General features: G+C 41.3%; 1 protein-coding gene across 1 annotated transcript in view; it reads right to left on the reverse strand.

The window, feature by feature from the left end:
• Positions 1–5304: 5304 nt before the first annotated feature.
• LOC141215208 (alpha-actinin-3) overlaps positions 5305–13447 on the reverse strand; it is a 119438-nt gene continuing 111295 nt past the window's right edge. Inside the window, exons 15-21 of the mRNA XM_073665507.1 lie at positions 11398–11580; positions 11180–11314; positions 10074–10253; positions 8907–9053; positions 8729–8794; positions 8433–8591; positions 5305–6406 (exon numbers count right to left, since the gene is read on the reverse strand). Coding sequence (XP_073521608.1) covers positions 6248–6406; positions 8433–8591; positions 8729–8794; positions 8907–9053; positions 10074–10253; positions 11180–11314; positions 11398–11580 — 1029 coding nt within the window. The 3' untranslated portion in view covers positions 5305–6247. The remainder of the gene's footprint in view (positions 6407–8432; positions 8592–8728; positions 8795–8906; positions 9054–10073; positions 10254–11179; positions 11315–11397; positions 11581–13447) is intronic.

Below are 13447 nucleotides of genomic sequence, written 5' to 3' on the forward strand. Positions count from 1 at the left end.
CGCACATTCAGCTGAAATATATCACGGTGCAGAGACCTGCTGGGTTTAATACATGCCGCCAACCAATCAGAGGCCGGCCGCTGATGTCAGCATGCCAGTTACAGGGGGTGCATAGTAGTGATGTCAAGGGTCGCCCATAGCAGGCACACTGAAGTCAGCTGCCGGCCTCTGCTCCGACTATACAAGAGGGAGTTGCGGAAGGTGAAAAGAATCTTTCTTCTTTCATATGTGTTAGAGAACAGAATTATTACAGGATGGGCCCAGGAGCTGGGACATTATACCAGGAGGGGGCCCAGGATGGGTGACATTGATACACGATGGGGGACATTATTACATTATGAAGGAGGGCTACACATATGTCTTTATAGGATCTAGAATGCTACAAGGGCTAATACATCTGACCAACATGCAGATGGGGGTCCAGGTCCAAATCTTGCACCAGGGCCCATCGGACTCTAGTTACCCCACTGCCTACATTGATGCATGGTGGTGGCTTGGTGATGCCTACAGTAAAGCATGGCAATTGTTTGATAATGCTGACAGTGAAGCATGGGGGTGGCTCGATGATGCTTTCAATAAAGCATGGTGGTGGCTCATTTATTCCTGCAGTGAAGCACAGCAGTGGCTCAGTGATGCTTGCAGTGAATCATAGTGGTGAATCAGTGATGCCTACAATGAAGCATGGCAGTGGTGCTCTGGGGCTGCTTTGCTTCCTCTGGCATTGGAATCCTGCAAACGTTTGAAGGTCAAGATGGATTCAAATGAAGTATCAAGAAATCCTAGGAGAAATTGTCATGTCTTCTGTGAGGAAGCTGACGCTTAGGCGACATTGGACCCTCAACATGACAATAATCCTGAGCATATCTCAAAGGCTTGGTTTCAGAAGAAATCCTGGAAGATTCTGAATTGGTTGTACTCTCTTCTGACTTGAGCCCTATAGAAAATCCTTGGTGGGATTTGAAGAAGCAGTTTCATCAAATCCAAGAATATTAGTGAGCTGGAGGGCATTGCCCATGAGGAATAGGCTGAGAGTCTTCAGAAACGCTGCCAGAAGTTGGTGTCTGGTTATGTATCATGTTTGGAGCAGGTCGTAGCAGTCGAAGAGGCTCTACCAAGTACTAAAGACGTCTGAGACTGCAGTTGTCAGTAAAAGTGGCACTTTGTGTTGGATTTGGACAAACCACTTGATATATTAGTTATGTTGATCTATTTAATTTGATCTCAACTGATTGGTTTAATGCAAATGGCAGAAAGCTTGTAAATTTTGTTAATAAACCTAATTTTCAAAAAACTATAGTATATATTAGATCTCAGTACAAGACAAATAAAAGGTAATATTACAGCAGGATCACACTATATATATTTTGTAGTTTTAACTTTTGTGGTGCAACAGATTTTCATGAAAGTGACAGCTATTATTTTACATGATCGCAATCAACATATTGTACAAGTTTAGACTGCAGTCCTAGATCCACAGTGAGAATTCATCAGTTGTGCTACAAAAACTATCAGCAAAATTGGTGCATTTTTTATTTTAAATACATAAAAAGGAAAAATAAATTTATTGCAAAGCTGAACATAGCCTTTGTACTTTTTTACATTGTTTGCACATATTTGTCAGGATTTCTGTTGCCCTTCTACAATTTGACCACTAGTGGCCACCATTGTTCACTTTAATATTGTGCTGCAGTTTCATTCCTTACCACTGGAGGCTGCTGTTGTGTTCTGCAATTACCCTTTACCAAGATGGCGGATTCTGAATCTAAGGAATTCATCTTATTTCCTGTTTGGGCCTACTTAAAGGGAATCTGTCACCCCCTGGCACTTATCAGACCTCTAATATGGGCATACAGGTGATAGAAATGTGAATCTAAACTTACCTGTATGAATTAAAATATTTCCCCCCTCCCCTGCACATCACAGTGCCCTGTGACGTGCAGTTCCCGTGGCCAGATCCCGTGCCTGCGCAATTTACCTTGTACGCAAGGCACAGTAATTCCTGCCGTGTGTTTATCCTTGTAGAGCAGGGAACTTGTGCTCAGGCGCCGGCGAGTCACTCTGCCTTCCCAGCGCCTGCTCACAAGATCCCTGCTCCACAAGGATAAACACAGGGCAGGAATTACTGTGCCTTGCGTACAAGGTAAGTTGCGCAGGCATGGGATCCGGCCACGGAAACTGCACGTCACTGGGCACTGTGATGTGCAGGGGAGGGGGGGAAATATTTTAATTCAAACAGTAGGCGGGGATTTCTTCCTGTCCCCCAGACGGTAAGCGTCAAAAACTGAAAGAATAAAAAGACATTTCTCTGCAACAAGACCTCTAATATGGGGCATAGAGGTAAGTATAGATTCACATTTCTCTCACCTCTATGCCCATATTAGAGATATGATAAGTGCCAGGGGGTGACAGATTCCCTTTAAAGCCGCATGGATCTCTTTCTCATTGCTTGAGTATTGTGTCTAGCTGTTAGCCTAGTTTCAGTCTCTAGCTCTTTGAACGTTCTTACCCAGACTTTTCTATTCATCTACGGATTGTTTCCTACAAGTCCTTGCTATCTCCAAGAACTTTTACTATTGCTTGCTGTTCCTGCTTGCGCTCCTTTGGCCACTGGTATCCAGCAGTACTACGCCAGTATTGTAACAATATTAATAGTACAGATTAATATAAGAAACTTTTTAATATATGTTATTAGAAAAATCTGCTTCTTTCTCCACTTAAGAGCCACTTCTTTTGCCTCCCCCTGCTTTCTGAACTCATTATTGACTCTGAAAAACAGCTCAACTCTCTCTTGGTCAAAGCAAGACGAACTGCCAGCACAGTGATGTGTCAGGTCACACAGATTATTTAAATCTATGGAAAGGGAAAGTGGGATGAGGAGAAAGTGGGAAAACAGTTAGAGAATCAGTTTGTTCTGCATCTTTCTAGCAAGTCTTTTACCTCACTCAAACCTGGATTCACATATACACTGCTCAGTACTGCTATATAATGTCCTCTATGCTGCTGTGGCTTCTGTCTATATGCTAACAAATGAAGAGCAGGAATCTCTCTCTGTGTGCTGTGCCGTGTATGGGGGACATAATAGCAGTTTGTCTTTTCCCATCCACTCTTTTTGAGCAGGCGGTTCCATTTCAGCAGCACTCTGCAATCACTTTAGGTGCTGGAACCTCCATTGCCCTCACTTCCCACTATGCTTTGCTTTTTACATTGTCTACCAAGTGAATGTTTCACCTGTATGCCATCCACCCCCACTTCCTGTAGTGAGACAAAGTCCACCCACACTTCCTGTAGAAAGACAAAACACAACTCCCACTTCCTTTAGTGAGTGAAAGTCCACCCCCACTTCCTGTAGTGAGACAAAGTCCACCCACGCTTCCTGTAGAAAGACAAAGCCCCACCCCCACTTCCTGTAGAGAGACAAACTCCCACCCCCACTTCCTGTAGTGAGACAAAGTCCACCCACACTTCCTGTAGAAAGACAAAGCCCCACCCCCGCTTCCTGTAGAGAGACAAAGCCCACCCCCACTTCCTGTAGTGAGACAAAGTCCATCCACACTTCCTGTAGAAAGACAAAGCCCCACCTCCACTTCCTGTAGAGAGACAAAGCCCACCCCACTTCCTGTAGTGAGACAAAGTCCACCCACACTTCCTGTAGAAAGACAAAGCCCCACCCCTGCTTCCTGTAGAGAGACAAAGCCCCACCTCCACTTCCTGTAGAGAGACAAAGCCCACCCCACTTCCTGTAGTGAGACAAAGTCCACCCACACTTCCTGTAGAAAGACAAAGCCCCACCCCCGCTTCCTGTAGAGAGACAAAGCCCACCCCCACTTCCTGTAGTGAGACAAAGTCCACCCACACTTCCTGTAGAAAGACAAAGCCCCACCTCCACTTCCTGTAGAGAGACAAAGCCCACCCCCACTTCCTGTAGAGAGACAAAGTCCACCCCATTTTCTGTAGAGAGGCAAATCCCCAGCCACACTTCTTTCTCAACTGCTGTAGGTGGATTACACTTGACAACAGACAGTGGTCAACAAGTTAAAGTGAAGGGAGACATTTGGTGATTTGGGGGCTAAAAAAGTCATCTTGGGATAAATAAAGTTTGTGAATTTTGTTAGTCCCTGCATTGGCCGCCAGTTGGGCCTGAGTTCATTGAAACGACAGTGATCATTTAATACCAGTTATACTTTATGTAGTGGTAGTTGCTGGATAGTAAAGATAATGGAAATATATTGTTAACATGAGCGAAATAACTTTGTGAAGACATTTTATTTCTTTAGAACCTTTTATTAATATGTGTCTGCCAATAAGTCTGTTTTTGGCAGGACTAAGTTTAACTTGTATATTTTCTTTTTCTTTGCGGCAACATTTATTGCAGTGGTTTGAATTGACAGATATTTAAACATTTTATTTAGAAAAAAGATTACTTTCATGGCTTTGTAAATTACACGTGAGATCTGACTTGTTGGTTCCATCTTTGTATTTAAAGAAATAATTATAGATGAAAAGCAGAATAAATTGAGTATAATCTTTACACCAGTTTCAGACTTACAAAGTTATTACAGTCACATTTGTGCACATTTTTTTTACTTACTTGCAGATCCAAGGACCCAAACTCGTAGACTCATCGATCCCTGATAAATCTGTAAGTTCGGATCCGCATTTGGGACGAGACTTTCATCAATAAAACTTACCCACAAATGCACTTGTAATATTCTCGAATAAAGCTGGCCTAAAGAACTAGTCCAGTGTTTTTGTTTGTTTCCCCTATCCACATTCTGTTTACTGCTAAAGAGCGTTCTTTGCCATTTTAAAAAAGCCTTCATATATATTTTGCTGCTGTGGACATATTGCAGCACGGTGGCTCAGTTGTTAGCATTGTAGCCTTGCAGTGTTGGGGTCCTGGGATCAAATCCCACCAAGGACAACATCTTCAAGAGTTTGTATGTTCTCCCTGTGTTAGCATGGGTTTCCCCTGGGTTCTCCGGTTTCCTCCCACACTCCAAAGACATCCTGATAGAGAATCTAGATTGTGAGCCCCAATGGGGACAGCAATGATGATGTTTTACTGCAATTTAACCCACAATTGGATTGCACCGTGTAAATAGTTCCTTACCATCCTGACCAAACACATCCTGGTTGTCTTGCTTTAATGCTTTAAGTTGCCTTTTTATAAATCTGACTCTTCATCTTTCTAGTCTAAAGTGTTTCACGTCATACAACCGTAATGCCCAGTGACGTGTTTCGCAGGTCACTTGTGTGTCCCGTTGTTCTGCGAACCGATAAGTAGAACAAAACAATCGACAACCATTAAATATTCACATTTATTTCCTCTGATATTTAGAGGAGTTTTTTTCTGAGAGTAGGACAGTGACATGGTTGACAATTTTATATGTTAAAAAAAATAATTCCTGAACCGTAGGCACCCCACACCGGGTAAACAGGCGCATTACTGACACGTATTGGCTCAGTGACAGTTCATCAACCTTGATACCGAGTCCCACTCTTTTTACCACTTTCAATGACCTTTTCCGTTGCTTCAAGGATTTCGTGCACATTACAAAAGTATTATTTTTATGCTACTTGCCCGGAAAGCTAAACTATAAATTCTACCTTCATGAAAATACAGCAATCCTTGATTGAAAATAAAAAATGTATATATACACTTTTGGGGATTCACATAATTAATTCTGTAGACATGATGTGCCGGAGAACTACGTTGGTTTGGGTGGCAATTTGGATGAGTGAAGAACCAACAAAGGCTTCTAGATAAATTGCTCCATCTGCACAACGACTACTTAATCGAGAAGCGCAATAGATAATTACGAATGGTCGTATTGTAATAAGTGTTCTTTCCTCCTATGTCATTGGTACCGCAAAGTGCATCCAGCTTTGGTGCGTCTGGAACGTACGACAGTAAAATAATCATATGAATTTCAGATATCATTAAAATTAATAACGTCACATAATGACGAACTCCATCGAGCAGGAATAATAATAAAATAAATACCCTGTATGATGGACTTTTCATTTTGATAAGTGATAAAACATGATTTACGACATAATGGCTCACTTTGGTGACCGCTCTTGGGCTATTTGCATTCAATAAAGTGTATATATACATTTTATTTGGCGCCGTCCTACACTTTACGAAGGTCATTTTCTCTTTAGATATATGATTCAGGTACGGGGGAAGGGGAGTAGAGCTTGGGAAGAGTCAAGGGAATTGGGTTGGGGGGGAAAGGTGCTGTTATTACAGATCACTCTCTCCATAAAGAGCACTGGAGAAGGACATATAATCTAGAGCTCCGGAAACAGTATCTGTGCCCGTGTATTTTGTCATGCGGCTGATGCAATATTCGGCTTGTTCGGGAGGCAGCTCTCTACGCAGTTCTTCGATGGTGATGTAGCACTGAAAATAAAAAAAATAAAGTCAGACTAATAACACCGTGTATTTAAATGTACCCCTTCAGAGTACAGGCAATTTTAATTTGAAGAACCACAATATTTTTTTTATTTTTTTATTTGTTGGTCATGACGCATGAAGAATTGATATGAATGTTGAGTTTGGGTTGTGGCCTGTTACACCAACTTTACTCAGTCCCTGGGTTATTCTATTTTTTTTCTGCAGGCCTAAAAGTCATTCGTAGACCAGTTTCACGTATCCAAGTTTCAAGGTCTCTGCATGGACCATGATTTCCAGACGAGCATCCAAGTTTCACGGTCTGTGTACAGACTGCAATTTTCAGATTGATCACGTGTCTCTCGACTCAAACTCAACCATCTCATATGTGTCTATGAGTTTTATTTTTATTTGTTGGTCATAAAGTATGAAGAATTAATACAAGTGATTCACTTGAGACATTACCCGAAAAAATTCCTGTAACTTCTAAAAGAGACTATCTATCGTACTTGGTTCATGAGAAACTGATGTTTTAAAGCAGGTGTTGAAAATGTCCACTGTTCGCATCCAAGCACGCCTGCACATCCCGTTCCACATTGTTGAATGTATTCCGCTGGATGTCTGGTGTCATAGCCTGAATTTCTCACTGTATGTTATCTCGGAGTGCCTGTAATGTTCATGACTTGTTAGTGTACACCCGACCCTTCATATGTCCCCAAAGGAAAACATCCGGCAATAACGAATTATTTTCTCTTGATCGAGCCCTTCCAATTCCTGAATGACAGTGACTCTATACGGACGAACGCGACCTTTCTTGGCCGCTCACTGACATGTGGAATACGACATGCCTGTCTCCTGAGAAAGCGTGTTCAAGGATTTACTTGGAAATGCCAGAAGTCGCTGTTTCACATCTTGAATTGTTTCCTCAGACATTTTCGGACATCCTCCTTCATGCCTATCCAGTAATGTTCCTGTTTGTTCCAGCTTATTCACCAATGACAGAATACACGGTTAGGATGGTGGATTTCGACCTCCAAACGTCTTTAGAAACTCACTTTGGCACCTCTTTAAGTTTTCCAATAAGTTTTCACAATGAAACTGTATTTGTATATTGTTCACACATGAAGAAGGAATTCGGCCGGCTGGAGTGAAATGCAAGCACCATGCAAAAACTAACGATGCTCAGAAAGATGTGCAGCAAGTCTATCTCATAGTGGAGAAGACCGGTGGGGCGACAAGTCGGCGAGACCACTCGGCACGAGGATGTTTCAAGTCGCTGTCGCTGAGATTCATTGCACTCTCACTTCTCGTGAACCAAAGAATGTACAATCCAAATATTAGTACGATAGATATTCTTTTTTAGAAGTTACAGCAATTTTTCCTGGTAAAGTAGCGAGTGAATCACCCTGCATTTGAGTGTTGAGTTTAGGTTGTAGTCCGTTAATCCATCTTTACTCAATCCCTGGGTTATTCTGTTTTTTTCGGAAAGCCTAAAAATCATTCGTAAGCTAGCCTCACCCATCTGAGTTTCATGGTCTGTGTATAGACCACGATTTCCAGACCAGTCAAAGGTTTCCTGACCCAACTCAAGAGCTTCATATATGGTTAGCTTCATGCATCCAAGTTTCAGTCTTTGTATGGAATGCAATTTCCAAACCTGTTGCATGTCTCTTCTTTACCCAAACTCAACCATCTCATATATGCCTATGAGGCTATTGAGTTTCATCAGGAGACCTGTGGCCAGTCAAGAAATCGTGGTCTGTGTACTCACCATGAAACTTGGATGTGTGAGGCCGGCCTTACAAGCACATCCCCTCTTGTAAACGGGATGTGTTGATAAGAATATCCAAATTGTTTGAAGACGAACCTTCATAGTAACGATCATCCACTTACAGTTTTGCCCATGCAGATGGAAGTATAATGAGAGCTGATCCCCATGCTGAATCGTTGATCGGTGTTCGTTAGGGGCAGATTATCTGTACATGTAAAAAGACCCCTAAATATACTATCAAGGCTTCTTTAGTTTTCTACTGACCTTGTCTGATGCCAGGATCTTGAAGGAAGCCATAACTTGTTCAGCAGTGTCTGTTTCTGCTGTCTCCCGAGTCATAAAGTCTATGAAGGCCTGGAAGGTGACAACTCCTGTATTGTTGGGATCAACCAAAGTCATGATGCGAGCAAACTCAACCTCACCCTAGAAAAGGAAGAAACCATATTGAATATACACGGATAAAACAGAAAAATCAGAAGTCTTAGAAATTGAATAGAAATGTCTAAAACTGAATTTTAAAATGTATTTACTATTAAGCTGGTGTTTGATCAACGTCTTACCAAATCGTAACCCATGGAAATCAGGCAAGCACGGAAGTCATCAGGATCCATCATGCCGTTCCTCTTCTGTGGATAAAATAGGATAAAAAAGAATTTGGATATTTGTGGATACTAAAGTTTATTTACTGTACTAAACTATAAATGGAAATATTCATATTTTTATGTCAGGAACTCTCACCCTGTCGAAGTGGTTGAAGGATGCACGGAACTCATTCATCTGTTCTTGGCTGATGCCCTTAGCATCACGGGTTAGGATCTGGTTTTCAACTTCATTGATGGTCCTAGCAATTGTAGTGAGGAGCTGCTCCCATCCCACACGAATGTGCTGAGGACCAATTTGAAAGTAATATACAAGGTAATGAGATGAAAACATATTATATAAGTTGACTGACTATAAAAATTGTAATATAAAACATAAAGTGGCATGATGAAAAACTTACTTAAAAATAGATAACATACTGTAACATAATATAACAGGTGTTAACAGGATCTTTGAAACTATAGAACTTTACCTTCCGAGATTCCACTTTGGACAGTTTGTTAGAAGGATCCCTTGATACTCACAGGATGTAACATACTGTAAACCTCAGTGATCAGATGTGATCTGAGGACCAATCTGGCCACAATGGTTCAATTCCTGCAGTGCCCCCAAAAAGCTTGGCGGACGTACACAAAACCACTTTGGGTCGGGGGACTGGAGTACATTTGTGTCAAAATTTGTGACTTGATGAGGGGGCATGCTGGAGTCAGATGCTCCTGACTCATGAAGAGATGCACACTCCTTCATGAATCTGGAGCGTCAAACGAGTCGCGTGCACCTCCCTGTGCTACGCCAGAAACCTCACTCCAGTCAGGGAATGGACTGAGATTTCTGGCATATGGAATGATACAGCTCATCATGAATTAGCTTTTCCCATTTGTCCAATTAGCTTTGCCCATTTTGTCGGAACTGGGAGAAACTGGTGTAAAAACATCAAGAGTTGCAAAATTTAGGCGCATCTCCGAGTTGTGCCTAAATTTTGCGACTTTTGAAAGCTTTTACACCAGAATTCTGGAGTGAAAGCTTTGATGACTCGGGCTAAAAAAAGATGAGGCAGATGAAAACATCTGGAACCTCCAAAACCTGTCCACAATGGCTAACATAGAAAAACACGCAAACACAAGTAAAATAGACTTTAAAAAAAAGTGCTAATTAAATGAAGAATTAGGCGCATCTGAAAAACAGGCAAAAAACTCCAACAGCTAGACAAAAATAAAAGCACAATAGTGAATTGGGCATATAGAAATGAAATGTCAGCTTTGTTCGCGCTTCAAAGACTTTTTCGATTTTCTTGACATCGCTTACCTCCATACTGTAGCTGGTGTGTTTGTTGTCAAAGATCAGAGACTCTTGGATGAGTTGATGATCTCCTTCAAGTTTATCAATGTTGGTCTTGTAGGAGATGATATTCTGTTCATATTGCTTAAGGTGGTTCATCTGGTCTTCCAAAGAACTGCTGATGTCCACAGATATGCGACCGATCTCCTAGATACAGGCATGTAAACAGAAATGCCTCATGTAAAAACCATTAGGACCAAACACATTTTACAAAAATTCCATATTTTCACATATTATCAGAATTTGGACTGTGTGTGAGGGTGTGCCCGTTTCTGATGGAGAAGTGACGATCCGGTGGGGTCAGTCTCCATTTAGCCTGTATGTAATGCAGAAACATCTAAGCACACTTGGTTGTTTCTGTATCTTCCATTAATTTTGCTGAAAAATGATCTTGTATTTGGGTCCAATCCCATTTTTAGGGCTGTCATTTTTTGTGGATAAACCCCTTTAAACTAGTGATTGCTAAGATCTTCTACTGGCATCTAACTGAAAATGACATTTGGGTGGAGTATTATACCTTATAGTACCCTTCCTATATGCAGTATACTTTTCAGCTAGATGCCAGATGCAATTTATGGTCCCCAAATAATCTTTTTGTAACAATATAGTGGGAGCTCTAAACAACTAGTACTAGATTTGAGCAAAAAGATTCACATTGCCCTCAATTAGCACCCAGTCCAGTCCTCTGTAGCAGTGGGACCAGGGCAGTCTTGACATCTGCAGCCAGCACCCTCGGCCCGGCATCCTGGTCACCTCTTGCTAGGTCATGACGTTGCTTGAGGTCTAGTCAATAGACCTCACGCAACATCATGAACGGATGGCCTTATAAGCTCAAGAGGCGCTAAGGGTTCCTCCTCGAGGAAGCTGGCTGAAAAAGTGAAGACTGTCCTGATCTTGCTATCATCGAGGACTTGATTCCAGACAAGGGCTGTCCAAATCTTTTTCTTAACTCTACCTAGTACCGGTAATTGACGTATTTTTGTCTTTGGATAGTGGATCTTTAGGAGATGAGGAGAGAGCAGTGCATTAGTCCTTATATATTGCAAGCAAACATTAGAAGTTGTTTAACCAACCTCCATCTTGGACTGGATCCAGGGCCCAATGACATTGGCTTGTGCGGCAAATTGACGACGCAAGCGCTCATTAGCCTGTTGACGGGCCAGCTCCTCCTGCAGGGTTTGGTCTCTGTGGGGAACCAGTTGTTTCACCTGTTGAAAGTGAAAAGGTCTTAAACATTTTAGTTCAGGAAAGGTTCTATAATTTATATTTCTTTCACTCTCCGTTGGCTCACCGCCTCCCACTTATTGGCAATATCGACGTGGGTGAGGATGGTGTATGGGTTAATTCCAGATAACTTGATTCCATAAGTCTGAGCAATTTTCTGAATTTCACCCTGGATGCCCAAAATTGACATTTTCTCCTTGTCAGCCTCAGGGAGAGTTGCCTTGAATTGTTCATGTGCCGTAATGAGACTCTGCAATAAAATAAATCAAGTCAACAATAAAAAAGTCTGACTTTGTTAAAATGCTTTAAAATGAACATAGAAAATACAACAAAATTAATAAACCTCTGGACATTTTTTCCTATACTATTTTCATTTCCTTCTAACTTATGTTTTCCCAGTTTTGAAATACAAACTATGAGAAATGCATAACATTTTCTCAATGTGTTTCAACAATATTTTGCTCCTTCTTATTACAATCCTGTGATTGGCTATAAGACTATTGGCTGCAGCAGGAGCCTCTCCCCTCTGCTATTTCTGTGAACGGAGACAAAAATGTTAGAACAGCAATTTAAAAGGTAGCTGTACTTTCAAGCAACTTTTCAGGATAAGCTGTCCTTGTATATTTGTGTGTATATAAAACTATTTCTGGCCACTATTTCACCTGAATTCTGCATTTTTACCAATTTCTTTTCATTTGAAATTGACTTTGAACTGGCAGGATGTCTCCCATACACAGCACACGCAGAGCCATGAGAGATTCCTGCTCTTCATTCCTTAGTCAGCACACAGAATCAGCAACAGCATGGTGGATATTGAGCAGTGCGATGTGAATCTAGCTTTGCAGTGAGGTAAAAGACTTGTTAGAAAGCTCAGCATGAACTTTCTGTGTCTCCCTCTACCTGTTTTCTCACTCCACTCCTCACTTTCCACCTCTCCAGAGAATATCATAGGCTTTGTAATCTGACACCTCACTTTGATTCTGTCTTTCTAAAGATTTGAGCTGTTTTTCAAAGTGGATGGTGAGATCAGCGAGAGGGAAGAAATGTCTGATAAGTGGAGAAAGTAGCAGAATTCTCTGATATAATATATTACAAAGTTTCTTAAATTCGCCTGTATTATTGATTTATGAAAAATTTGTTGAAAGTAGAGTTCCCATTTAAAAGCTATAATTATCGTGTTTACTTGACCATTGGTAAAAAATATTATCCACACCAATGTCATACATGAAATATCTTCCCCTTCTTGACCAACTTTCAGAGTATAAAAAACTTGTAACATCCTCAGATTGTGGTGACATCTTCATGTGTTTTGCCAGCCTAATTCTAAATGTGAAAATTACATGTGGATATATATATATCTGATTTTGGTTTCAGAGGGGAAATTTACCAATGTTTTTATGCCAGTTTTTTATGTACATTATTGAAGAATATGGCATTTGATTACTGTAGTTCTCTAAGTACTAATAATTTACCAAATATTTCCAACTCTCTCCTAGTGCTGATATGGTGTTGAATGAAGACATCAGCATTAGAGGTGAGCAAATCAATTTTCAGGACCTTGCTCCAGTGGCCATGTCATTAGTCAATGGCCGCCACCTATTACCTGCCGATATCTCCGGCTCTAATTTAGATTTCTCATCCCGTCATGATTGCAATGTGATGTAACGTGAAGCCAAGCTGACTAATCTAAAGGGGAGTTGGATATGCCAGCACATAAGAGGTGATACAGAGGGCTCTCGTCTAGTACCCATGGGATACTGAGTTGGTTGCTGGACCAGGGCCCTGTGAATTTATTCGTTCACCTCTAATACTAATCATCAGAATCTGAGTATGTTGCCTGGTGCACAGAGACAAGTGGTCTACTGATATAAAAAACTTTATATCTTGGAGCATAAACATAAATGTCACACAAAAGTAATACAAAACTCAATGGGCTGTCGACCTTGAAATTGACCAAAGTTCGGTCATAACGGTAAAAAAAAAAAGAAGTGATACTCATGTCACCGATTCTCCGCTGCCCGAGTTACAACACTTCTTAGGTCCACTACTGCTCAGCCAAATGACTACTCAGAGGTCACAGTGGTGATCATCCTCAGTAACTGATTGGCCCACTGCTC

Source organism: Phyllobates terribilis, unplaced genomic scaffold, assembly GCF_046119375.1.
Source record: "Phyllobates terribilis strain yellow unplaced genomic scaffold, ASM4611937v1 Scaffold_231__1_contigs__length_3143052, whole genome shotgun sequence".
NCBI lineage: Eukaryota > Metazoa > Chordata > Amphibia > Anura > Dendrobatidae > Phyllobates > Phyllobates terribilis.